Below are 25,775 nucleotides of genomic sequence, written 5' to 3' on the forward strand. Positions count from 1 at the left end.
GAAGTACGGGCCATAAACATGAATTCTGTGGCTATAAGGTTGAATGATGTTTAAACTCTGTAATAGATTCTCCAAAGCCCAAACCGGGGCTGCAAGGGCATTCAGGTCCAAAGGGGATACCAGGACCCCAAGGACTGACTGGCTATCAAGGGGAAAAAGGTTTGTAATGGTCTTTTTCTTCTGCTTCTTCTTATTATTAGAGTCATAAACCTCAAAAAATTTAGTTTTACTAAAATCTACAACATTGTTTACTGAAACAATCAAAGTTAAAAACTCAAGCCTCTTGGTTACAACTCAAATTGCACAATCATTTTCCTTCTTGCTACCTCATATTACTATGTGCAAAGTGATACCAAAAAGATGAGGGCAAATTTCCTATGTATTTTAGGGGAAAGATGGGTTGGGGTCATGGTTGCTAACGATATTTGACTAGCTCCTGTACTTGAAAATGCCTAAACATATTGTAGCATACCGCTATGGAGCTACTAGAAACTGGGTCAGGAGTCAGGGTAAAAGGAACGTGCTCTTTATTAAACGCGTACATGTCTTTCTCCAGCAGTCTTAGCAAAGATGCTTCAGACAGTATAAAAGATGCAGAACACTGGAGAATTCCCCTGGGTCACTCCCAGCCCCCCTACTGCACCCCATGGTTCAGGGTCTACCCCCGGAACTCCCCAGGATTCCCCTTTCCAACACTGAACATAAAGAACGACAACCAATCAGCACACAACTATGTACACACATAAACACTAATATTAACTATTTACAGGACGCTGGTATGACTTCCTTCAGCGCCGTTACATTATGTATCTGTGTGTAGTGTAACTGTTATATGATTGCCAGTCTTTTCAAGAACAAATAAATTTAACCTTTCAAAATTTGTCTCCCCCTCTCTACCTGAGTGCACATTTGTACATGCGAATTCTTGTCTAAATCTTCACACATTTGTCACAGTTGTTTTCAGCAGTCCTCATGATGGTGTTCATGTTTACCTATCAATATAGCTACATGGGGGGGCGCGGTGGCACAGTGGGTTGGACCGGGTCCTGCTCTCCAGTGGGTCTGGGGTTCAAGTCCCGCTTGGGGTGCCTTGTGACGGACTGGTGTCCCGTCCTGGGTGTGTCCCCTCCCCCTCCTGCCTCACGCCCTGTGTTGCCAGGTAGGCTCCGGTTCCCCGCGACCCTGTATGGGACAAGCGGTTCAGAAAATGTGTGTGTATGTGTATAGCTACATGCATATGCTTTTTTGAACTTTTTTGACACATTTACATTTATTCATTTAGCAGATGCTTTTCTTCAAAGCAACTTTCAATGAATTCTAGTGTTATCAGCCCACACACCTTATTCACCAAGGTAACTTACACTGCTAGATACACTACTTACAATGAGTCACTCATCCATACATCAGTGGAGCACACACACTCTCTCTGTCACTCACACACTATGCGTGAACCTGAACAGCATGTCTTTGCACTGGGGGAGGAAACCAGAGCACCTGAACAAAACCCACACAGACATGGGGAGAACATGCAAATTTCACACAGACTGAGCAGGGATTGAACCCATGTCCTCTTACACTGCCCAGGTGTTCTGAATCAGCAGCCCTACTCACTGTGCTGCCCAACACAACTTTCTCTATTTTCATAATTGATGCTGTATGACCTCGTTTCTTGATTCTCTTACTACAGATTTTCTTGAATAGTGCAGCGTTCTCTGTTGCAGGTGAAAGAGGTGAAATTTGTTTAAAATGTAACACTGGAAAAGCCCAGCGTGGACCCCCTGGTACTTCTGGGCAACCCGGCACACGTGGACTTGCAGGTAATCATTATCACCTGTAACAAAAAACTGTTTAATTACAAGTGACAAAAATCAGGATTAACAAAACAGGTACGGAAACTAAAATATGTTCAAAAGATAGCATGGAATTCACACTTCCTCTGTTAACACAGTCAAGCATCAAGTTACCATCTGTGTAAATGTAAATTTATTAAACCCAGTTGCTTTGGTGTAGGTGAAGAAGGAATGCCTGGTTCCAGAGGTAGTGATGGAATAAAAGGCATCAAAGGCCCACCTGGTCCACAGGTAAGGCACCATGTGTTAACCATAGAACTACTGTCAGTCTTTTGTACTGCTGCTTTGACTAACCACCAGAAATTATAATGCTACCATACTAATGCTGATGAGAAAAACTGTTAAAAGCACCTTGAAGACCTAAATACCTGAGCATTCACCACCTAAGTACTTTCCATGATTTAATGTGTGAAAAACTGACAATGTCATGAAATGTTATATTATGTATAGTAACATAGATACTAAAGAAGTTTTAAATAGATTTAAAAATTACACACACATTGTCTGAAACCGCTTGTCCCAAGCAGGGTCGCGGCGAACCGGAGCCAAACCCGGCAACACAGGGCGTAAAGGCTGGAGGGGAAGGGGACACACCCAGGATGGGACATTAGTCCATAGCAAGGCACCCCAAGTGGGACTTGAACCCCAGACCCACCAGAGAGCCGGCACAGGACAAACCTGCTCTGCCACTGTTCCCCCCATTTAAAAAAATATTTCTACGAAAAATTTTTTTAGAGGCAGTTAAAACAATACAATGGAACTGTATTTTTAAAAAACAAGTCACTTTACACATTGTCTGAAACTGCTTGTCCCAAGCGAGGGTCACAGCAGACCGGAGCCTAACCTAACAACACAGGGCACAAGGCTGGAGGGGGTAGGGGGCACACCCAGGAGGGGATGCGAGTCCATCGCAGGGCACCCCAAGTGAAACTCGAACCCCAGACGCACCAGAAAGCAGGACCTGGTCAAACCGACTGCGCCACCACACCCCCAATTTAAAAATTTTTTCAACAAAAAATTTTTTAGAAGCAGTTAACACCATACACACACCCCATACAGGGTCATAGGGAACCAGAGCCTAACCCAGCAACACAGGGCATAAGGCTAGAGGGGACACACCCAGGACAGGACACCAGTCCATCACAAGGCACCCCCAAGCTGGACTTGAACAGACCCACCAGAGAGCAGGACCCGGTCCAACCCACTGCGCCCCCCCATTAAAACAATATAATGGAATTCTATTTTTAAAAGACAAGTCACTTTAACATCTTTTAAATACCTGGAAATACTAACACCATGTGTGGGCCCCACCTCTGTGCCTTTGGGCTTTTTTGCATGTTTTTGTTTTTTCAACTAGCACACATAGAAAGAGATAAAATTCTCTTTCTTAAAATTTTTCCAAATTTGACCATGAGTTACTGACAGTGTGCGTTAAATTGTCTCTTACAATAGACGTAACACCATGCTGTACTTTCATTGTTCCTAAAAAGCCATTATTCCTGTAGCATTTCTTTCAAGGTCACTCTCTGTAGGAATTGTTTTTAAAATGTTGGGATGGCCTTAGGGTCCCTCTGGCATTCCAGGCCCTGCAGGCCAATCGGGACCCATGGGAGATAGGGGCATCTGCAATTGCCCAGGAGAGAAAGGAGATCAAGGACCACCTGGGGCCCATGGGCTTCGTGGACCAGATGGTAGAGAGGGTGTCTGTGGATCCCCAGGACCCAAAGGCCAGTCTGGCCCAAAGGGAAGCCTAGTAAGTGTTTATGATCCACTTTTGACTTTGCTGTTTTTCTCAACATCTGTTGATTACACTTAAGCATAAGTTTAAATCTACTAAATATTTTTGCTTCAGGGACCTCCAGGTCTAAAGGGAGAAAAGGGCTTCTCAGGGCTTTGTGGGACCCATGGAGCTCCAGGACAGATGGGACCACAGGGTCCAGTTGGCATGGGGCTACCGGGGGCCCCAGGGGACAAAGGCAGGCGAGGTGTTGAGGGTTTAAGAGGAAGATCTGGACAACCAGGTATTTACGTGTATCATAAGAAGCAAGGAATCATCATTCAGTAGACCAGCTTTCGAGCATGTTTACTTGCTTTACAACCAGCAGTGTATTCCTTACAGCACACTATAGCTTGCAATATAACTTGGTTACATCCCATAACAAGAATTAAAATTTCAGATAAAAACAAGAAAAAAGATGTACACTTAGAGATTCCATCATTTAACCTGTCTGCAATGGAGAGCAACAGAAACCATGCTTTCCTTCCTTCTCTTTCAAATGTGCTCATAACTTTTTAATACATGGGATTTCAGTCTATTTATTTATGACTAAAGCTTTGGAGTGTTCTTCTTTCATACTGTACACTAATTTCTTGAAGGAGAGAAGGGGTCAAATGGAAGAATGGTGGAAATTCCTGGGAATCCAGGACCACCTGGAGAAAAGGGTAAATGTGGAAATCCTGGGCAACCTGGTAAGCAGTGGGGCCTAATCTGACTTGATATGTACATTTCAGGTGAAATCTCAGGCCTCAGTACAGTAGGGCATTGTTGACTTTGTTAAAGAAAACTGTTTTCCCTGTGGTTTTCTAGTCTTTTTGAGAACTTAAGCGTTGTTAAGACCAAGACTTTTGTGATGTTTTAGGTGATCCTGGGTGCAAAGGTGACAGGGGAGATTCTGGTCCCTGTGGTTCCAAGGGAGAAAAGGGGATATCTGTGCCAGGGCCCATTGGACCTCCAGGGATTAAAGGTAAACATTAAAATTAGCCTTGTCATTCAGGAAGTCAAAACAGTGTCCCATAGCTACATATTTACTTTTGGTACCACAGGTGATAAAGGCCAACAAGGAGTTCCGGGCAAAAGCTCTATAGGTTCCCCAGGACGACCAGGACCCTCCGGGGCCCCAGGGATGCCAGGACTAAAGGTTAAAACTGCTCAGCACAGCTATGCCTGATCAGAGAGACAGAGAAATACTTTTTTTCTATGAAGGTCCTGTTGCTTTCTGTCACTCTCTGATTTTTTCCTAGGGAAATGCTAAGGTTGGAAGTCCAGGCCCTAAAGGCCACCAAGGCTCACCAGGGGACGATGGACCTCCTGGGCTTGGAGGCAACATAGGGTTTCAGGGTCCGTTTGGGGTTCCCGGATCGAGAGGACGTGATGGAGTAGCTGGGGAAAGAGGTATTGCACACTGACACAGACTCAATGACAAAAACACGCACTGTTCTTCACAACTTGACTTAATCTCTCCACAGGGTGTAAAGGCTTGGATGGACTACAAGGACCTCCTGGTTTGCCAGGGTGTTGTACTGTTGGACCCGAAGGTCCAGAAGGTTCTTGGGGTCCAAAAGGAAACGTTGGTAGAGAAGGTGTGTCGGTTTTTATTGATGAGCAAGGAAATGCATTTATCAATATAACCTGAGGCAACTGAGCTATGTATTTGTGTTGAATCTCCTCCCAAAACTAGTATTTTGGATACATTTTTATAAATGTCTCTATTATAGTGAATGTGTACACATGACACCATAGGCACTATTTTACTAAATTGTAAATCCATCAATTCCTAATACCAAACCTGATGGAAGCATTTGTGACTCAAACAAACAGGACACATCCGGTGAGCGACACCTTTTATATTCACACGTGTGGTGCGTCAGTGAAGGGAAATGGTGCAGGGGGGGTTTGCTCTTCCATGGTCTGTGCCAGCGTTTGGTCTCTTTCTCTTTCTCATTGGTCCATTGTCCCACAGGTCCAGGACGTACTGTACTTAATTTTTGCTGGGGCAGGGCCCCACCTCCCATTTTTCCCAAATAATGTCCAAGATGCCTTTCAAGTGTCATCCACCTAGCCTAAGGGGGAAAACCCTGTGGATGCTTGGGAAACTTAACGGATCACAAATAACAAAGGATCCAACAAATGGTCTCAGTAACGGAGATCCTCTGCCACAAATTTAGAAATCATATTTTATTAAAACATTCCACCAGGCCATCCATTTGGGGATGAGGACACTGGTGCAAATGGACCAAACCACCAGGTGACCATAAAAGTCAGCTAATGTACATGATATAAATATTGTGCCCTGGTCACTGAGAATGTCCTTCAGGATGCTCACCTTTGTGAACACACAGAATAAAGCCTCTGCCACTGTGTGAGCAAACATATTGCATAGCGGAACCGCCACTGGGTATCGCGTAGCATGATCCACTATCAGCACAAAACGGAACCCCCCCATGCACTGCATTCAAATGGTTCAACGAGATCCATCCCAACCCGATCAAAAGGGACTTCCATGAAGGGAAGTGGACACAGCGGCGCATGCGGTACTGCCAGTGGGTTCATGCACTGACACTCCGAACAGGCGGCGCACCACCGGTGGACGTCATGGTGAATGCCCGCCAATAAAATCAGGCCTGTTAACACCATACCGTTTTATCCTGTCTCAGGTGCCCATCCATAGAATTAGAATGGGCTGCCTGAAACAGCATTTCATAGCTGCCCTGAGGAACTAATAAATAATGTTTCTTTCTCTGTGTCAGGGTCTTGGCACACCTTATAATACCGATCACTTTTTACAAAAAAATTCAGGAAGGTAAGCCGCTGTCTGGGGCGCACACGTACCCTGTTGATTTTCACTAGCTGCACGTAAGCATGACGAAGCGTTTCATCCTGTGACTGTTCAAGGTTAAAGTCACTTACCTCTTCGAAAGGCGGTGTACCTGCGTCGTTACATCTAGCAGCTGCGAAGAGACAGTGGACATACCCCCCCAAAGCCGGGCCCTTTCTTCTTTAGCATGGGAGAGGCATTTGCTAAAACCCATGCGGAAAACAATCCTTGCAGGCGGATATTTGTGTGCGTCCTCGGGCACACACAGAACCTTCACCATATGGTGAGTACATAATTTCCCCAGTGGAACCAGGCTTTGTTGGACAATGGCCTGTTGACACCCGGGTTCGAGGAAAGCTCAGCATAAATCCTTTGGAACCTTACTGGTACACAATACTTCGCTTCCTGACTGAGAGCGGATGTGCCGCCAGTGCTCTCCATAGGACTCATGGCTTCGACGTCCATCACAGGGCATTTCTGTTTGACATGGCTATGCTCAACACGCTGCCAGGACTCTGGTCCCTGCCCTCCGGCCACCTGAACTGTTGTGGAGTAGCTAATTTCAGGGCTAGGGGAAGGGACTTCTGGAACGGGGCAGAGGGGGAAGGGTGGGACAGGGTGCAAACAGGGCAAGCTAGGAAATAGGGTCCGGAAGGCGTCCGGCACCAGGGAGGGATTGCCATGGGTAAAGGGTCCGTGGCATTCCCAGCGGCGGCTAATTGATTTTTGGCCAGCCAAATGGACTTTGCGAGGAACTCAGGGTGGTGACAATGCAGCTACTCAGGCTGGCTATGAATTGTTCCAAGGCCATCAGCTCCACAATCTTCTCCTGCTCCTGCCAGTTGAGTTGCAGCCACCCCTGGTTGGAGTCTAGGACCCTCCACATAAAAAGAAATGTCTGGGCCAGCTCCTCCCATTGCAAGCTGTGTAGATGCTGTTGGTGTTCTTTATGGGTAAGCCCCATACGCTCCATGATTGCTTCCCAGAGGGCTTCATAGTTAGCTGCTACCACCACCGGGATCTGTCAGCCCCTCCCCTATAAGAAGGGTGTGAGCACAGGGCCCATTCGTCTGGAGCCCACCGCAGGCCCTGGCGGTTCATTCAAGAACCTTCAAAAAGGTCTCTGACTTTTCCTCCAGAGCCATGTTTTGGAGGTGAACAGAGGGATGGAGGCCGAGCAGAGCGGTTGGCAATGACTGCCAACGCCTCCACCAAGGCCCTCTCGTCCTCCAGCTAGGCTGCCAGCAGAGCATCTAAAGACTCCTGGTGTTGTGACCACATCCTTTGTAGTACGTGGTGTAGCTGTGCATTATCCATCGCCGCCAAAGGTTCCCGGGTTTAGGCACCACTTGTAGTACAAACACACTGGACGCGTTCTAGTGAGTGACTTTCATCCATACATGCAGTGCGCCTGTCCTGCTCGGCCTGTCACCAGTACAACCCGCAGTAGCTCAAAAAATGGATAAAATGGATTGGTAACATTACAGTGCTATGGTTTTTTTCTGTCTTTTGTGTAATCCCTCAGTACTGATACACTAAACCTGGCTTCCATTCATGCAAACCAAATGCTTTTTATAGCAGATGTATATAGTTTTAATGGTCCAGAAGTATGAGAACAGCTTTGTGCTTTTGTCTGTGTCACCAAACTCTGTTTCCTGTCACAGGACTGAAAGGGATGAAAGGGATAAACGGAGACTGTGGTACCCCAGGAGAGGGGCTCCCAGGTGTACCAGGAGGATTTGGACTCCCAGGATTCAATGGATCCCCAGGGTCATGTGGACCTGTTGGATTGAAAGGGTTCAGAGGACTAGATGGGTTACCTGGAAACCCAGGTAACATAGCCTAGAAGAATGTATTGCTGAGCATCCAACATATTAAAGCCCCAGCTGTAGCCCTGCATACATTAGAATAACTGTTATGTCTTGAACACATTAGCACCTCCCACCTATGAGTACAGTTCTCATCTCCTTTTCTTTTCTTGTATTCGAGCTCTCAGGCCATCACTTTACTAAATGCTGACATAAATCAAATGTAAAGCATTTTATGAAACAATTGATTATTCCAGTTTCACCAAACAGATATCTTCATAGAGTGTCAGATGTTATATAATGCTGTACGCTTAATCACTGTGTTTTATCTTTTTAAGTGTGTTGCCGTACCTGTGCTTTTTATGCTACATACCAAAAGGATTTTGACATAGTTTACTAGTCATTCCTTTTCTTTACAATGAATGGAAAGGGCTTTGCTCCCAGATTTCTTTATTAAACACGTACTCCTTACAATAAATTGACAGTATTAGTTAACAGGAACTAGGGCACTGAAATAGTTCATAAAACTTCAAATTGCATAATTCAACAGATAAACCTAATGGCTTATGCTATCATAGGTCTGCACATATGAAAAAGTAGTAGTATATAATATGTGGCTGTACAGTGGCACAGCAAGTAGCGCTGCTGTCTCACGCCTGGGTGGTGTGAGAGAACATGGGTTTGATCACTGCTCAGTCTGTGCGGAGTTTGCATGTTCTCCCTCTGTATGTGTGGGTTTCTTCCCACAGTCCAAAGACATGCTGATCAGGTTCCTCCATAGTGTGTGAGTGACACAAAGAGAGTGTGTTCCACTGATGGATGGATGAGTGACCCAGTGTAAGTAGTGTATCTAGCAGCGTAAGTCACCTTGGTGAATAAGGTATGTGGGCTGATAACACTACATAGAGTTCATTGGAAGTTGCTTTGGAGAAAAGCATCTGCTAAATGAATAAATGTAAATAATAACATTCATGTATTTATGATACATAATAACTACACAGAGGTGACATAGTGTTGCCTCACATTTATGATTTGGACCAAGGTTTAAATGTGACTGTGTTGTGTGGAGTATTTCTTTACTCATACTTTCTCTCAAAGTCCACAGACACGTGTGTCAGGTGAATTTGTTACTATAAATTGCCTGCAGCATCTTTGTAAATGACTGAGTGAATGTGAGTTTAGGGTCATGGGGTGGTGCTCAATCCAGGGTTTCTGCCCGTTTCTTTATCAAGGTCTAAATTTATTTTATTGTATCTCCCTTGCCTCTTATAGTTCCACTGGATTCTATAAAGAGCTACCAAATTCAATATTTTTTCAGTGTTGACTTCTGCAAGGAGATTTACCAATCAGTATAATTTCTTCTTGTATTCAGGGCCAAGGGGAGATTGTGGACCTCCAGGAAGATGTGGAAATCCTGGGCCTGATGGTTCCCCTGGTCCCTGTGGCCGACCTGGTCCAAAGGGTTTGCACATGCACTGCTTTCTTTGATAACTACCAGTTGTGCTACATACAAGCACACATGCATGTCCCTATATAATTAAAATAATAAATATATGGATGATTGTGATCGCAGATGGGGTGTTTTCTAACAGGAAAGATAGGATGTAATGGGATCAAGGGAGCTCGAGGCTGCCAAGGGTTAGTGGGAGACCCAGGGGAACCAGGACCTTGTGGAGACACTGTCTGCGTTGATGATATCGGGCCACCAGGGGAACCTGGGCCTAGAGGTGTGTGAATTGAACCCCAGGATGACCATCTGTCCATTCAGAGAGCACAGTTCTCCTTTTCAGTGGGTGCTGTATATTAAATGTGTTGGTGTGTGTTAAAAGGTTTATTTTTATGAATTTTAGGTGCTGTTTTCTTGAAAACTTGTTTTCATGAAATACTTATAGGGATACTAGGAAGCACTGGTCCTAAAGGGGAACCAGGAATTTGTGGACTTCTGGGATCCATGGGAAAAGATGGCAACCCTGGGAAAGCTGGACCTCCAGGTGCTCAGTAATGTATTTCATAAATTGTAATCTGTCATTTACTCCACATCAGTGCTGGTTTGGTTTTTGCATGAGGGGTTAATGTCATTATTTCACAAGTCTTTTATATTTCTCCATGGGAGGTCAGTAACAAATGGCCAGCTGAGGTTTCTTATATAACTTCCAACAAAACAAATCAATCAAAGAAAACTGATGTTGGTGTCACTCAGATTTTCTGTAAAATGCCACATTAGTGTAATAGTTTAATCTGGGAACAATCTAATAAAATGGTGTGTGACTGTAATGCATGCATCTTCTCAGGTCCACCTGGTGACCCTGGGATCAGTGGACCCCCTGGATGTACAGGTTTTCCAGGAAATTCTGGTGCTCCTGGAGACATGGGATTGCCAGGTAACCAGTTATAAACGCACACATAGGTCTTGACATGCACAGGGGAATAAAAAGAGCTTGAGCAACATCAGAGCCACCATACAAACATCTCTTCTGTCAAGTACCTCATGACCACATGTAAGCCTCTCTTCAGTGAAAGATTATAGTGCACTCCATTTATTCAACATGTTGTGCCATTGGTTTGTGTTAATGCTCATATGATTATTTTTACATTCTTAAAAATCATTCTTGAGAAAATGGCAACTTAGAAGCCTTACACAGAAATTATACAATTAAAACTACCAAGATAGGTTATGTTATAATAATTAGCACTAATTTTTGCATACGTTGGGCAATGACTTTGTAAAAATATCTAAATATAAATACCATATTATATACAAATAGAAAATTTAACATAAAAAATACTATGATTTCTTTCAGACATACGCAAGCACATGTATATATGTACATGTAGTCTATGTATACAGGTGCAAATGATTGCATTTCATTTAGAGAAATACGTTGAATTATGTAGTTATTAAAAAGTATCATAAGATATTTCATTCTATTTCCAGGTGTGAAAGGAGCTAAGGGGGAGGCTGGCAGCTGTGGAAGCCCAGGGTCTTCTGGGACTCCAGGCATAGATGGACCCAAAGGACAAAAAGGGGAATCAAGCTTTGGGCTTGGCTCAAAGGGAGAAAAAGGAGAGAAGGTTTATACTCAATGCAAAATTAATGTCAGTGCTGTATCACTCTCTCCACAATGCTCAGCTCAGTTACAGATTTCATTGCTGCACCTAGGCAACTGCCCCACTCCATCCAGCCCAGCACCTAGACTTTACATAACCCATGTAAGGAAAACCAGGCAAATTACTAACTAAAAGGTTCCCCAAAGAACACCTGCTATTGCTGGTGAAATAAGTTCTTAATCTGACCCACATATGGTTAACTTTAATGGTAAATACATAAATGAAATCCATGTCTTATCATGTACTGTCAATCACCGGATTCTACTCTCCTCTCTTAACCAGCTTGGGATCAAAGGTGCGGCACTAAGATGGTTTGAGTCCTACCTCTCTGACAGATCCTATCAAGTGGTCTGGCAGAGCTCTCGTTCTTCTCCTCTGCCTTTCTCAACCGGTGTTTCGCAGGGCTCAGTATTGGTTCCTCTTCTTTTCTCCATCTACACCTCCTCCTTCGGTCCGGTCATAGCCTCCCATGGATTCAAATACCAGTGCTATGCTGATGATACCCAGCTCTTCTTTTCCTTTCCAACTGGTGCGTCAGACATCTCCTCACGCATTGCTGCCTGCCAGTCGGACATCTCTTCATGGATGTATGATCACCACCTCCAACTCAACCTCTCCAAAACAGAGATTCTTTACCTCCCAGCTGGCCTGTCCTCCTGTCACGACTTGTCGATCAAACTGGGCAACTCACTTATTTCGCCAAGCTCCTTCACTAAGAGTCTAGGAGTAACGACTGATGCGAGTCTGTCATTCTCTCAACATATCGAAGCCACAACCCAATCCTGCAGATACATCCTGCATAACATTTGTAGGATCCATCCCTACCTCACTACTGGCTCCGCTCAACTACTTGTCCAGGCCATGGTGACTTCCCGTCTGGACTACTGCAACTCTCTCCTGTGTGATCTTCCTGCTAATGCCATCAAACCTCTGCAACTTCTACAGAATACTGCTGCATGAGTTGTGTTTGATTTGCCAAAGCGCTCCCATGTATCTCCTCTACTCATTTCTCTGCACTGGCTTCCTATAGCTGCCCGAATCAAATTCAAAACCCTGGTTACTGTGTACAAATGCATCAATAGAACTACTCCCAGCTATTTACAGGTTTTGATCAACCGCTACACCCCAGCTAGACCCCTTTGCTCGTCTACTTCTGCTCGCTTGGTGGTCCCGTGCACGAAAGGTAAAGCGCGGAGGTTCTCGGTTCTGGCTCCATTGTGGTGGAACAACCTTCCTCTCTCACCCAGAACTGCGGAAACTCTGTCTACATTCCAGAACGGGTCTGACAACTCATCTTTTCTGGACCCATTTTTCCCAAGATCTTTTCCAGATCCGCTTCGCCCAAGATCTCTCCAGCTCATCTACGGTGTAACTGTTCACGCATCGTAATTCCATAAGCATCCCCAGATACAACCTTTATTCAGTCACTACTCTGGCATTGTACTTGCTTATTTGTGTATCTTATAATATTTAAAAAAAATAAATAAAAAATTGGTGGGAGGGTATTGGGATTTGTCTATCCTGTGTTTTATGCACCTACTTGATCGATGAACCTTGGTGCAGCAAGTAGTAGGTAACGAACTAGGTTTGCTTGAGACTTTCATGTCTGCAGCTATGTCTTCTTCTCTTAATGTAATGCATAAATTATACTTTTGCTGAGATGCACGTCACTTTGGACAAGAGCGTCTCCTAAATCAATAAATGTAAATGTAACTGTAAAAAAATTTTGTCAGGTAATACATTTACATTTACATTTACATTTATTTAGCAGACACTTTTCTCCAAAGCGACTTCCACTGAACTCTATGTAGTGTTACCAGCCCACACACCTTATTCACCAGGGTAACTTACACTGCTAGGTACACTAATTACACTGGGTCACTCATCCATACATCAGTGGAACACACACTCTCTTTGTCACTCACACACTATGGGTGAATCTGAACAGCATATCTTTGAACTGGACATTTATTTCTAGTAGCTGATCTGATGCTTTGTATTAGGTTACTCAGTGAAATACTACTTTGATATCATTTCCACTACTATGGTAATATTACTTCCCAAACTTAGTTGCCCTCTTTTGCTGTCTTGTATAATTATCTGTTGTTTTAACACACAGGGTGACCCAGGACTTTCTGGTATAAAGGGGCAGAAGGGAGAGCAAGGTGTCTGCGGAAGCACAGGACCCCCTGGCCCATGTGGTCCCCCTGGACCCAGAGGAAGTATGGGGTCACCAGGATGTCCAGGTTTCTGCCTTTTTACCTCTAAAGTCCCTACAGAAGATCCACTGTCTTTCCCTCTTTTACAAGGAACCTTACTTCACATTATGTGTGTGATCCATTGTAATTAGTGTATCTAGCAGTGTAAGTCACTTAATAAGGTATGAGGACTGATAACACTACATGGTATCCATTGGAAAAGTGTCTGCCAAATAAATAAATATAAACATAAATTATCCAACCCACTAGCTATATCCCTTCTTAATTATAATTCTGGAGTGATGGAAACTGTAAAGGATATGTTTATGGATGTGGAATGCTTATGGATGAGTCACTCATATGTCGTATGCGAATAAATGGGTCACTCAGTTTTCCATGCAAGTGCTGACATTTTACAAATCAATATCTAGGAAACAATAGTACATATTTTAAACACAGGATGAAGTGACAAATATTCATTACTTTTGGTGTTCAGTCCTGAAGGCTGTGACACACAGTCAACTGAACATTATTCCTTCTTTCTCTCTGCTGTCCTCATTCCCAGGAAGCCCAGGTTTGCCAGGAGAGAAGGGATTTGTTGGACATCCAGGTCCCCCAGGACCCCCTGGACCAAGTGGTGTTCCAGGTATATAACTGCATCCTACATTTGTGTTTCATCTGTATCCAGTAACTTAATCTCTGCAGTCCTGTTTAAAAGCATTCAGAAAATACCGTTAACTAAATGGGAAAATGTTTGTATCTTTGAGAATTCCTAACTTAAACATTAGCAATACGAGGACCGAGTGTACATTGTTTCATCAACCTCAAGCTTATTTAGTGCCAGTTGTCCAACAATTCCTCACTTAAGCAGTGCCACGTTAAATATGAAGCAACAAAACCCAACACAAAGCATCTGAAAACAGAGTCCATCAGTGCATTCGTTACTTCTATTTTATCTTTACTCTAACTTAAGTATGGGGGGTGCTCTCTGGTGGGTCTGGGGTTCGAGTCCTAGTTGGGGTGCCTTGTGACACTGAGCTACATACGGTGTATTTCTTAGGTTTATTTGATAGTACAGCATGCTTCAGGGAAGGCAGACTCAAAATTGAAAAGCCTATGAGAACTGGGACATCAAGTTAACACTCATCTACAACATTGTTATTAGTTGTTGACTTAAAAGTCTTTTTTAATCTAGAATGTCCAGGAGGGGTGAGCAGCCACTGGCACTTGGACCCCCAGAGGTTTTTTTTCCCTTGACTTTCGGTTGGGAGTTTTTTGCTCCTTTCCTCCATAGCCAGTAGGCATACTTATAGCTTTAATAACTGCATGGATAATATAGTAATTTAGTATATAGCCAACTATCTGGTTATTTGTCTGATGCCTTTGTTCAGCACTCTGTTCCACTGTGTGAGAAGAATGCTCAATAAAAATAAATTGAATTTAACTGAACTGACGTTTTAAGGAGTTTTTAGCTTGCAGCTAGGCTGTACAAAACTAACGCACGGCAGTTTACAGTTTGCAGGTTAACTGTCTATGGTGTTTTACTGTGTATTTGTGTGCCTTACTGCTTTTTTGCACTGTAGTACATACAATAATTTTTCATCTTATTTTAAATTTTTCCTGACTATCACAGGAAATCCAGGAGGTGCTGGAGATCCAGGACCTGCAGGCCCCAGAGGCAAACAAGGCACTGATGGTTTCCCAGGCCCATTGGGAGAGAAGGGGCATCCTGGTGGTATGGGTTCTGTTTATTACCTCCACTGTACACAGACAATCCATTAGAGCCAAGACTACTGCTCTACCAAAGACAGACCTTGTTATCTCTTTCAAACAGCCTGCTTGTTTGGACCACCGGGACATGATGGACCAAAAGGCCAAAAAGGTGAGTGTAGAATGTGAAACATGTTTTGTCTATCATGAGGCTTGAAGAAAAGTCAGGTGGAGTTGTTAAATGGCTTAAACTGGCTCAATTAGCATCAGGTGGTATATTCGAAGGTGCTATAATTTCCTTATATACCCAGCACTGACACTGATAAATTTTTTAAATACCATTTTTTGTTATTTTATTATCAATTTTTTGTCAGAGGCCTTTTCATATGTTGTACCTTATCTTAGGTTCCATGGGAAATGTGGGTCTTCCAGCTTCTCATGGGCCTCCTGGTCCCAGTGGCCCCCCTGGGAATAGAGGGCCCCCAGGTCCCGCTGGTCAACCTGGGAATGCCGGTCCTCCTGGAGTAGATGGAGTATGTTTTGCTGGACCGAAAGGAGAGCCTGGACAGGCTGGTAAATCTGGACCTACTGGTGAGTGTTACGTTAGAAAGGCACCATAATGCTTCATTTGTGTATTTGCCTGAATTTATTTCCTTGTATCTGCATGCCTCTGTATGTCTCCACATGCAAGGAACTCATAGCCAAATAATTATGAATCTGAAACTACAATTTAAATACTCTCAAGCAACTTCTGAACTCAAATAGTTTCATTTCTAGTTGTACACAGTTTATCATGCAGAAATAAAGTGACTTTAGGTTGCTTTAAGGAGTATATTTGTTGGATTTAGTAACTAAATAATCCAAAATACAGACACCCCTCAATTTACGGGAATAGGCTGTTCTTCAATTCCTTATGTAAGTCAAAAGTTACGTATGTCAGATTCCCCATCCTCCCCTACCATTCAACATAATAACATTAATCATTTTTTCATCTCAGTTATTGCACCTTTACGTTTCTTCATTATTATTGTTTTTTTCATGCTTGCTGTTCCTTTCACATGCTCCTTTTTTCGTGCAGCATCCTTCACTATCGTATTTATAGTCGATACGGCTAAACCTGGTTCCCCTGCTAGAGATGATTGTCTTTGTCCACCTTCATACTTCCTTATTATTTTCAATTTCATGTCCAAATCGATTGCTGTACGCTTGCGAGACGATTTTCGTTTTCCATTTACATGTGTTCATTTAGCAGATGCTTTTCTCCAAAGCGACATACAGTTCATAGAAAATATAATGTGCTCATTACATTTGCAGAAAGAGACACTTAGATGCAGGCGTGTGACTTTTAAGTGCAGTTAGTTTGTTTCTAACCACCATATGAACTGATGTACATCACACGAGTGGCTGTATAAAACTTTATCCGAATTTCGACAATTCCTTCCTCGTATTTATATATATATAAACATACATTATGTTACATTACAGGAGTAGTTGCGTGAAGGTTTATCCATTGATTAACAGGCATGATCTCAAAGTTATAGTGCATGAACATGTACATGTTAAATGAACTTAGTAGATCATTGTCCAAGTGAGTCTGGAAAAGGTGAGTTTTAAGACCCTTTTTAAATGTGGACAGAGATTCACCAGTAAGTGAATCTTTACAGTATACATTTACCACCAAGGCATTGTGAATAATGAAATGGGTAAAAAATATGTGAAAAAAGCACTACACTAACACGAAGAGATGCGTTCACGGCTCAAAACATGCAGGAACTGGGAAGATGCAGCTTCCTGTCTTGTCTGGCTATGCCAACTTTCACTTAATGTATGTCAGATGTTTTGTGTAAGCGCTTTCTGTAAATAATGTGTATGCTGGGAATTTTTTACGGAAATCCGGATTTATGTTAGTCAAATTTACGTAAGTAGAGGGGTGTCGGTAATCAGTGAAATATTATTTGTCAGTTATTTTTCGCCTTTCTGACTTCATATATTTCGTAGATGCCTCATGATCTGTGTTTGTTTTTTCTGCCTACAGGACCCAGAGGCCCTCAGGGGCGTCCAGGGCCCCCTGGACCTGGTTCTAAAGGAGAGAAAGGAGATAAGGGAAACGCTGGGTCTAGAGGTCATCCTGGTGAACCAGGAGAAAGAGGGCTACCAGGCCGACCTGTGAGTCCTCATACTTTCACACACACACGTTGTCTAAATTCAACCATCTTAAGAGGACAAGACCCAAACAGAGTACACACACACACACTTTCCGAACCGCTTGTCCCATACGGGGTCACAGGGAACCAGAGCCTACCCGGCAACACAGGGCGTAAGGCCGGAGGGGGAGGGGACACACCCAGGACAGGATGCCCATCCGTCGCAAGGCACCCCCAGCAGGACTCGAACCCCAGACCCACCGGAGAGCAGGACCCGGTCCAACCCACTGTGCCACCGTGCCCCCAAATCAAAACAGAGTAGATCATGTTTTAATTATGATATGCACATTTTTTAAAGTTCTGACAGAGAAATTACCAAAGATTGAATATAGTCAGGCGATGTCTTTTACAGATTAATACACCACTTTCCTGTTTGCTAACTATCCTGACATGACCCGAGCATTCCAAGCCTTTTCAAAATTATAGATGGCCTGATCTGAAAGCAAATATTAATTTTATTATTGAAGTAAACCATAAACTTGCTGTATTATTAATCTAAATAACTTCCATATCCAATTTCTTGTCAGAGTTTAGCCATATTGCTGAAAATGAAACAAACATTGTTTATGTTATTCTATTAGCTAAGAAAAAAAGCTAGTGCAGGTTGCACAGATTTTTTGCAAACTATCAGCCCATATTGATTGACTCAAGTTCTGAATGAAAAACATACATTTCACATTTATCATTTTTGGTGTTTTAAAATATCTATTTCTCAGTCAGTTTCTGTCTAGCATATTAATATTACTGGATTTCTCTTTTGTATGTTTTAGTTATTTGATGTCATATCCTTTGTCAGTCTGTTTATATCCTACTTTTCTGTTTGGTAGTCTGGTTTTTGGTTTGATGTCTATTTTAACAGATTTTGTGTGTTCTTTTTATTTTCTAATTATTTATTTTTATTGTCTGTGAAGATTCTCAATTATCCAGGTCATGGCATCTAAAAAACCTACACCTGAAGGACAAGGGACATTCTTTTGAGGGTAACAGCATACATATTTTAGCCAGAGAAGACAGATGGTTTGAAAGAGGAGTGAAGGAAGCCATCTATGTAAAATTGGAAAACCCCTCTCTGAACAGGGGAGGTAGACTGAGACACAATTTATCAACCACATATAATACAGTTTTAGCATCTGTTCCCAAAACATTTCCCACCCATTTACACCTTGGGTCTGGCAGTTCTGGCCATTAATGGGTTGTTAAGTACTGCTAATTGTAGAAAAACAGGACACCACCCAGGTTAATTTCATTAACATCCTCCAATTGGCAGGTGATTATTGGGTTGTTACCAGACCCCAGTCATGTGAGTCTCAAATGGGCTCCACCCATAGATGTTCCAAGATTAAAACCAGAACTCCCCCCCCCCCCCCCAGTCTTTTAGAACTGAAGAAGCCACTTGGATGAGTGGTGAAATGGGTTCAAGAAAATTCATGCAAGTCCAGTTGCTGTTGTTCTTTTAGCTTTGTGGGCCCCCCCCCCCCCCCATTTATTTTTTTTTTTTATTGTTCATGCCCTCTTGCTCCTGTTTTGCTTCTGCCAATTAAACTGTTTACAGGGGGAAGATGGTAGAGCTGGACTTCAAGGACCTAAAGGTGAAATGGGTGCTCTTGGAAGGACTGGAGAATTTGGTAATTAAACATTTTTCCCAAAAAAAACCCACTTCCACTGTTATTGTAATGGTGTTATTAGTATTACCATGACATTTTTTTAAAGACTGATATTGTCCAGTCAGCATTAGGTTAATTAAAACATGAACTGCTGCATACTTCATACATTTTTACTGCTGCATACAATACTTCAGCTTCAACTCAGTTATAGAATTCAAAGGTAGTAAGTGTAAGATTTGTGCACTTTACCCTGACAAATATTGATGTTCATTATGTGTATATTATAACAAGGGGGTGCAGTGGGTTGGACCAGGTCCTCCTTTCTGGTGGGTCTGGGGTTTGAGTCCTGCTTGGGGTGCCTTATGATGGACTGGGGTCCTGTCCTGGGTGTTTCCCCCTCCAGCCTCTTGCTTTGTGTTGGCGGGTTAGGCTCCAGCTCTTCGTGACCCCATATGTGACAAGCAGTTTCAGATGGTGTGTATATGTTATAACAGTTTTAAAATTTTGTACAAAGACAGCTTGGCAGGTGACAATGATTCAGCAGAAATTCATTGTGTGATGTTAACTATGCTGTACCTTCAACTTACAAACACAATTGGTCATGCAAGTCCTGTTTATAACTCTGTCACAATGAATCAAATTTGAAAAATATATGTCCAGTTAAATGAGTTGCAAACTTTGAAACCCTCAGACAATGTTATAATAAAATTTAAAAAAAAAAAAAATACTCGTGCAACATTTCCATACATCCACTATGGAAAAACTGCTTGTCTGGTACATAAAAGGGTTGTCAGAAATTCTAGAAGCATGTGTCACGAGGCAGAGTCTAACCATAGATGTGAATACATTGAAGTATTACAGCTTTGCTTTATGACTTTAATATACATTGAAAATGGAAAATTACAGTAAAACACATTTAAAAACCAAAATTCATCCTCTACTCAAGTTTTAATGTGGATTGTTGAATGGTTAATTCCATCAGTATGTTTAACATTTTGCATATGACTTCAGAAAACAGAATGGTGGGGGGAGGGGGGAAGGCTGTTAAAATTAATAAATGGAAATGTTTGCATCTTTGAAAATGAGTATGTTGAATGTTTGTAACACAAAAAAAGCCTGTGGTTTTTTTTTTGTTTTTTTTTTTTTTACATTAAAAAAAACCCTTAAACTCAGGTAAGGATGATTTGATAACTGAATACACACACTGGCTGAAAATTCCCAATATCTACTGCTGCTTGTCCCAAGCAGGGTCATGGCAAGCCAGAGCCTAACCCGGTAACACAAGGCGCAGGGCTGGGGGACACATTCAGGATGAGACCCCAGTCTGTCGCAAGGCGTCCTGAACAGGCCTCGAACCCCAGACCCCCCAGAGAGCAGGAACAGGCCAAGCCTGCTGCACAACCGTTCCCCCTTGGCTTAAAATTGAATGCAAATATTTAATTTCTTAGGTTTGAAAGGGAATCGAGGCAATCCAGGACCAAAAGGAGCTGCTGGAGCGAAAGGCCCTCCAGGACCACCCGGTATGGAGAAGAGTACATTTTTCATAGACAAGTTGATATGCTAAGACCGTCACTGACTCTCATGAAAGTATATGAGGGAAAATTTGTCTCTCTGCTGATTGTTGTGGCCTCCTGGTTTAGGGAGCCCACACAAGTTCTCATCGTCACTGAAGGTCATCCCTGGGGATCCAGGCAGCCAGGGGCCTCCAGGACAGCAGGGGGTAAAGGGCCCACAAGGGCCCCAAGGAAAACCAGGGCCATTGGGTACTGTGGAAATTGGTCAAACAGAGATAATGTAGAATTTTCAAGAACTACACAAACCATTCCTTGGTTTCAGTGCTGATTGCTATGAAGAACTTGCAAGTTATACTTTTGGTGAGGTCAGAGCTGGCAGTAAAGGAAAAGCCAAAAACATGTACCTTTTAAATACTGGGTACTTGATCATTTTAATATAGAATATTACAGCTATTTTAATTCAGCCTTAATTCTCAGGGACCTTTATTGTCATTATTTTCTTGGGCACATGTCCTTTGGCCATGTTTTCCAAACAGCATGCATGATTCCCTTGTTATGGGACAGCAAGAAGCATAGTTAAGGCCACAGTCTTATAACATGAAGATTGCTGTCTCAGATCCCAGAGAAGCCCCGCTAAAGTAACCCTGAGCTATATCAGTTACCCGAATTGTTATAACAAGTGTTCAGCCATGTAAACTGGAGAAAAAAATTTCAGATGGAAGCATTAGTTAAGAAACAAGTAATATTGCCACTAGTGCAACTTCTAATAATAATAATAATAATAAGAATGTGTACTGACTTAATTAGATCATGTCTTCTACCAAGTAACTAGTTTTTAGTAGGTAGAATTTTACTCTGTTGACTGTCATATCTATAAATACTCTTGCAGGACCACTAGGACAAAAGGGGGAGACTGGCAGAACAGGAGAACCAGGCTTTTCAGGTTTTTCAGGACAGAAAGGAGAGATGGGGTTACCAGGCCTACAAGGTGAATGTGACAGTAAACATCTGGACATTTCTGTTGTCACTTTGCTTTCCACATTGCTTCCACCTGCTCTGTACCACTCACACTTGGTTACAGTACTCTAAACATCTAATATATATTTGTTTTTGATATCAAGGGTTTAGACTTGTGTCTGTTTCCAAAAAGGGCCACCAGGGCTTTCAGGCCCCCCAGGCTTCAAGGGCATCCAGGGACCTCCGGGCAGTTACATTCCAAGCACGCTCAGTGACAGCTTCCTGTTTACTCGACACAGCCAGAGGGCCACTGAACCCACGTGTCCAGAGGGAAGCACCCAAATGTTCTCTGGGTACTCCCTCCTCTTTGTCAATGGCAACAACATGGGACATGGCCAGGACTTGGGTATGAAGTAACTGATATGTTCCACATCTTGATCTAAGCATCATTTGGTTCAAAAAACCTAACAATGCATAAAATATACAGAACATATAGGAACATATAAAAAAAACATGAGTGGGTGAGCACAGCGCTCCTGTTGGGATGTTAGAAATGATCAGGCCATGAACACATCAGGCTGTAGATTCTTTGTCCATCTTGTAGACCCTCACCAAAGTCTTGAATCGAGTGGCAATAAAGCATAACTTACTACATATACAGAAAATTATATAGCCATTTATATTATTTCTTTATTTAGCAGACACTCATCCAAGGTGAATCACAATGCTCGATACACTAGAGTACATTAACATTCATCTACATTCTAGAGCACATTGTCACTCACGTTCATGAACACGCACATGCATGCGCGCGCACACGCACAATGTTCATTTCGGGTTCACCTGAAACACGTCTTTAGTCTGTAGGAGGAAACTCAAAGTAACATGACGAGAACATGAGAATTCCTCGCATACGGAATGGGGATTAAACCCACATCCTCTCACACCATCCAGTTGCTCTGAGATACAGTAGAAGAACTAGTCACTGTGCCGCATGCCAAGAGAATGTATTTGCTGCTTTCTCTGTGTACCTAGATATGGTAGAGTATGAATGTAAATGTCTCAGTTTTGAAAACCGTTGTTGCTTCCTCAGGTACCCTTGGCAGCTGCCTGCCTCAGTTCTCCACCATACCCTTCCTGTTCTGCAACCCCAACAGCACCTGTCACTATGCCTCCCGCAATGACTACTCCTATTGGCTGTCCACAGATGAGGCCATGCCTGACAACATGGCCCTCATTTCCACAGAAATGCTAAGACCATATATCAGCAGGTATATAGCTGGCTCTCCTGTTTTACTAAAATATGACTTTACTGCACCCTGAAGTGCTGTAGTCTGCTTTAGATCCCTTTTGGTTGCCTTTGGGATTGTGAACAATGGTATGTTGTCCTATAGGTGCACAGTATGTGAAGCCAGAGCAAATATCATTGCTGTTCATAGCCAGTCCACTATAGTCCCAGAATGTCCACAAAAATGGCGATCTCTTTGGGCAGGTTATTCCTACATAATGGTAAGAACATACCGACCAGAATTACAGCACGATATGACAAAGGAGCACAACTTTGACACAACAGAGTACTAACACAGAAAGATGTCACTGAATATTATGCAGAGATGCTATTCTTGTGAAAAATGGTGCTGTATTAAAGCAACTGTTAGTGTAAACATCAGTGTTTCTCAGCTTTCTCATATTTTCATGTTGAGATGAAGAACCATTATAGAGAATGTTTTACAATCAAACAAAAGCAGTCATGTGTTTCCTGAACATTGGTTTCTATTTAGACTGTGTCTGCGAAAACACTTGCGGGAAGTGCTGATCATGTCGTGTTTTTCTCCAGCAAACTGGGGCAGGGTCAGAGGGCTCTGGCCAACCCTTAGCCTCCCCGGGGTCCTGTCTGGAGGAGTTTCGTAAAGTCCCCTTCATTGAGTGTCATGGCAGGGGCACCTGCAACTACTATAGCGACTCCTACAGCTACTGGCTGGCTGCACTCGACCCTGCCAACATGTTCTCGTGAGTCATTTTAATGTCCACTATTAGACGATTAAAAATCTTTCTTGCAAAAACAGAACATCCCCTCAGCTTGGTACAAGAATCAAATTAAGGGTCTGAGTAGTCAAAACTCCTGGTATATTTGAAATTAAAGCAGAAATGGGGAGAATATACAAGCTTACTGAAATATTTTTATTTTTTGTACCATTTTTTGTTTTAGCAAGATGCTTTCATCAGTATAGCTGTATATTGTGCAAGCAATGGCGTATGTGCAATTCTGAGATCATATAACAGATAATGATGTCATCCATAATGGACCAACAGAAAAAAGGCAGAGATATGCACGTGACATGGAAAATATCACTTTAAACAGAGTGTTCAAACAGAATGAAAACCTAAAGCATAAGGCATACTACCTGCTATACTACCTGCCTAGAGAGTTTACCGCTGTGCTGCGGTGTACATTCCACCTGGCACTAACACAAGGAAAGCTCTAAACGAACTCTCCGGGGCTATCAGTGACTACAGACAGCACACCCTGACAGATTTATCATTGTTGCCGGGGCCTTTAACCGCGCAAACCTGAAATTAGTGCTGCTAAAATTCCACCAGCATGTTGATTTTGCAACCTGTGGTACAAACACTTTAGACCTTGTTTACACAAACATTCCCGGTGCTTATGAGGCTGCACCCTGCCCCCACCTTGTCTGCTCGGACCACATCACTGTTACGTTAATCCCAGCATACAGACCATTCCTGAAACGTGCCAAACCAGTCCTGAAACAGATGAGAACCTGGTCTGAGGGAACCATCTCAGCACTTCAGGACTGCTTTGAACACACAGATTGGAATATGTTCAGAGAGGCTGCTACATACCACAACACCACAAACTTGGAGGAATAAACAGAATCAGTGACTGGCTACTAACTCCCACCGACCAGGTACTTTGTCTGTCTACAGTAGACGTCAAGAACATGCGCTCACTTTCCTCTTTGACTCTTTGGACCAGATATTCCAGGTTCTTTTCACTTTCCCCATGCAAAGTCATATCGTCGGCATATCGAAGGTTGTTGATGTTCCTCCCACCAATTTTCACACCAGTTGGTGATTCGCCCAGATTACATCGCCTCATGATCGTTTTAGTGTACAGATTGAATAGGGCAGGTGATAGTATGCATCCTTGTCGGACGTACTACTTAATACTTATTGCTGCTACACTACAAAATGATTTACAGTTTACAGCCCATTTACTGTGAATTTATTGTCCTGTGTATCTAATGTGGGGGGTGTGGTGGTGCAGTGGGTCTGGCTGAGGCCCGCTGTGTGGCGGGGCTGGGGTTTGAGTCCTGCCTGGGGTGCCTTGCAGTGGACTGGCGTGTCTGGGGTGTGTCCCTTTGCCCTCCAGCCTTGCGCCCTGTGTTGCCAGGTTAGGCTCCAGTTTGCTGCGATCCTGCTTGGGACATGCAGTTGTAGACTGTGTGTGTGTGTGTGTGTGTGTGTGTGTGTGTGTGTGTGTGTGTGTATCTACTGTTCTGCTTATTTATTGTCCTGCACTCATCTCACACTGTTCTGTATTTGCATATTATGTAGTCTTGCATACTGTTCTGTGTTACACCATGGTCCAGGAAAAACAACATTTTGTTCCACTGTATACAAGCTATATAGAGGAATGACAATAAAAACCCACTTGAATTTGAACAACTGAAAAACATGAATTTCAATATACAGGTGGTCCCCAATTTACTATGGGCTTATGTTCTACAAAAGCCATCATAATTCAAAAATATCGCAAGTCAAAAATGCATTTACACCTTAATATACCTAATATGCACCTCTGCATGACAGACTGGGAGATGTGGATCACTGCTGCAACCAGTATCGCGGGAGAGCACTGCGCTGCATATTGCTTGCCCGGGAAAAAAAATCAAAATTCTAAGTACAGTTTCTACTGAATGTCTATCGCTAGCTCACCATCGTAAAGTCGAAAAAATCGTAAGTCGGGGACAACCTGTAGAAGAAAGAGAACGTTTTAAAATTTCAAAGATATTGTGTAAAAACAGCATGGTCTGGTCACTTTTACCTGGTCTGGTCACTTTTACCTAGTTCTGAACTGAAGGCAACTATTAACACAGCAAGAAACCTTTACATGTATTAATTTAGTTGATGCTTTTTCCCAAAGCAACTTACAGTGTTAAACTATTTACAGTTACTTACCGATCTAATAACCTAGCTGGGTAA

General features: G+C 42.9%; 1 protein-coding gene across 1 annotated transcript in view; it reads left to right on the forward strand.

Moving 5' to 3' along the window:
* Positions 1-25,775, forward strand: part of col4a3 (collagen, type IV, alpha 3) — a 60,307-nt gene that overhangs the window by 31,206 nt on the left and 3,326 nt on the right. The window contains exons 22-51 of the mRNA XM_018732119.2: positions 67-159; positions 1,722-1,817; positions 2,011-2,081; positions 3,415-3,603; positions 3,703-3,871; positions 4,227-4,319; positions 4,490-4,594; positions 4,674-4,768; positions 4,872-5,022; positions 5,097-5,210; positions 8,110-8,277; positions 9,626-9,715; positions 9,846-9,980; positions 10,146-10,244; positions 10,545-10,634; positions 11,189-11,325; positions 13,481-13,607; positions 14,125-14,205; positions 15,193-15,294; positions 15,394-15,441; positions 15,675-15,860; positions 17,305-17,435; positions 19,026-19,098; positions 20,526-20,597; positions 20,718-20,840; positions 21,481-21,579; positions 21,742-21,954; positions 22,642-22,819; positions 22,943-23,057; positions 23,386-23,558. Coding sequence (XP_018587635.1) covers positions 67-159; positions 1,722-1,817; positions 2,011-2,081; positions 3,415-3,603; positions 3,703-3,871; positions 4,227-4,319; positions 4,490-4,594; positions 4,674-4,768; positions 4,872-5,022; positions 5,097-5,210; positions 8,110-8,277; positions 9,626-9,715; positions 9,846-9,980; positions 10,146-10,244; positions 10,545-10,634; positions 11,189-11,325; positions 13,481-13,607; positions 14,125-14,205; positions 15,193-15,294; positions 15,394-15,441; positions 15,675-15,860; positions 17,305-17,435; positions 19,026-19,098; positions 20,526-20,597; positions 20,718-20,840; positions 21,481-21,579; positions 21,742-21,954; positions 22,642-22,819; positions 22,943-23,057; positions 23,386-23,558 — 3,616 coding nt within the window. The remainder of the gene's footprint in view (positions 1-66; positions 160-1,721; positions 1,818-2,010; positions 2,082-3,414; positions 3,604-3,702; positions 3,872-4,226; positions 4,320-4,489; positions 4,595-4,673; positions 4,769-4,871; positions 5,023-5,096; positions 5,211-8,109; positions 8,278-9,625; positions 9,716-9,845; positions 9,981-10,145; positions 10,245-10,544; positions 10,635-11,188; positions 11,326-13,480; positions 13,608-14,124; positions 14,206-15,192; positions 15,295-15,393; positions 15,442-15,674; positions 15,861-17,304; positions 17,436-19,025; positions 19,099-20,525; positions 20,598-20,717; positions 20,841-21,480; positions 21,580-21,741; positions 21,955-22,641; positions 22,820-22,942; positions 23,058-23,385; positions 23,559-25,775) is intronic.

Source organism: Scleropages formosus, chromosome 10 (assembly GCF_900964775.1).
Source record: "Scleropages formosus chromosome 10, fSclFor1.1, whole genome shotgun sequence".
In the NCBI taxonomy this organism is placed as follows: domain Eukaryota; kingdom Metazoa; phylum Chordata; class Actinopteri; order Osteoglossiformes; family Osteoglossidae; genus Scleropages; species Scleropages formosus.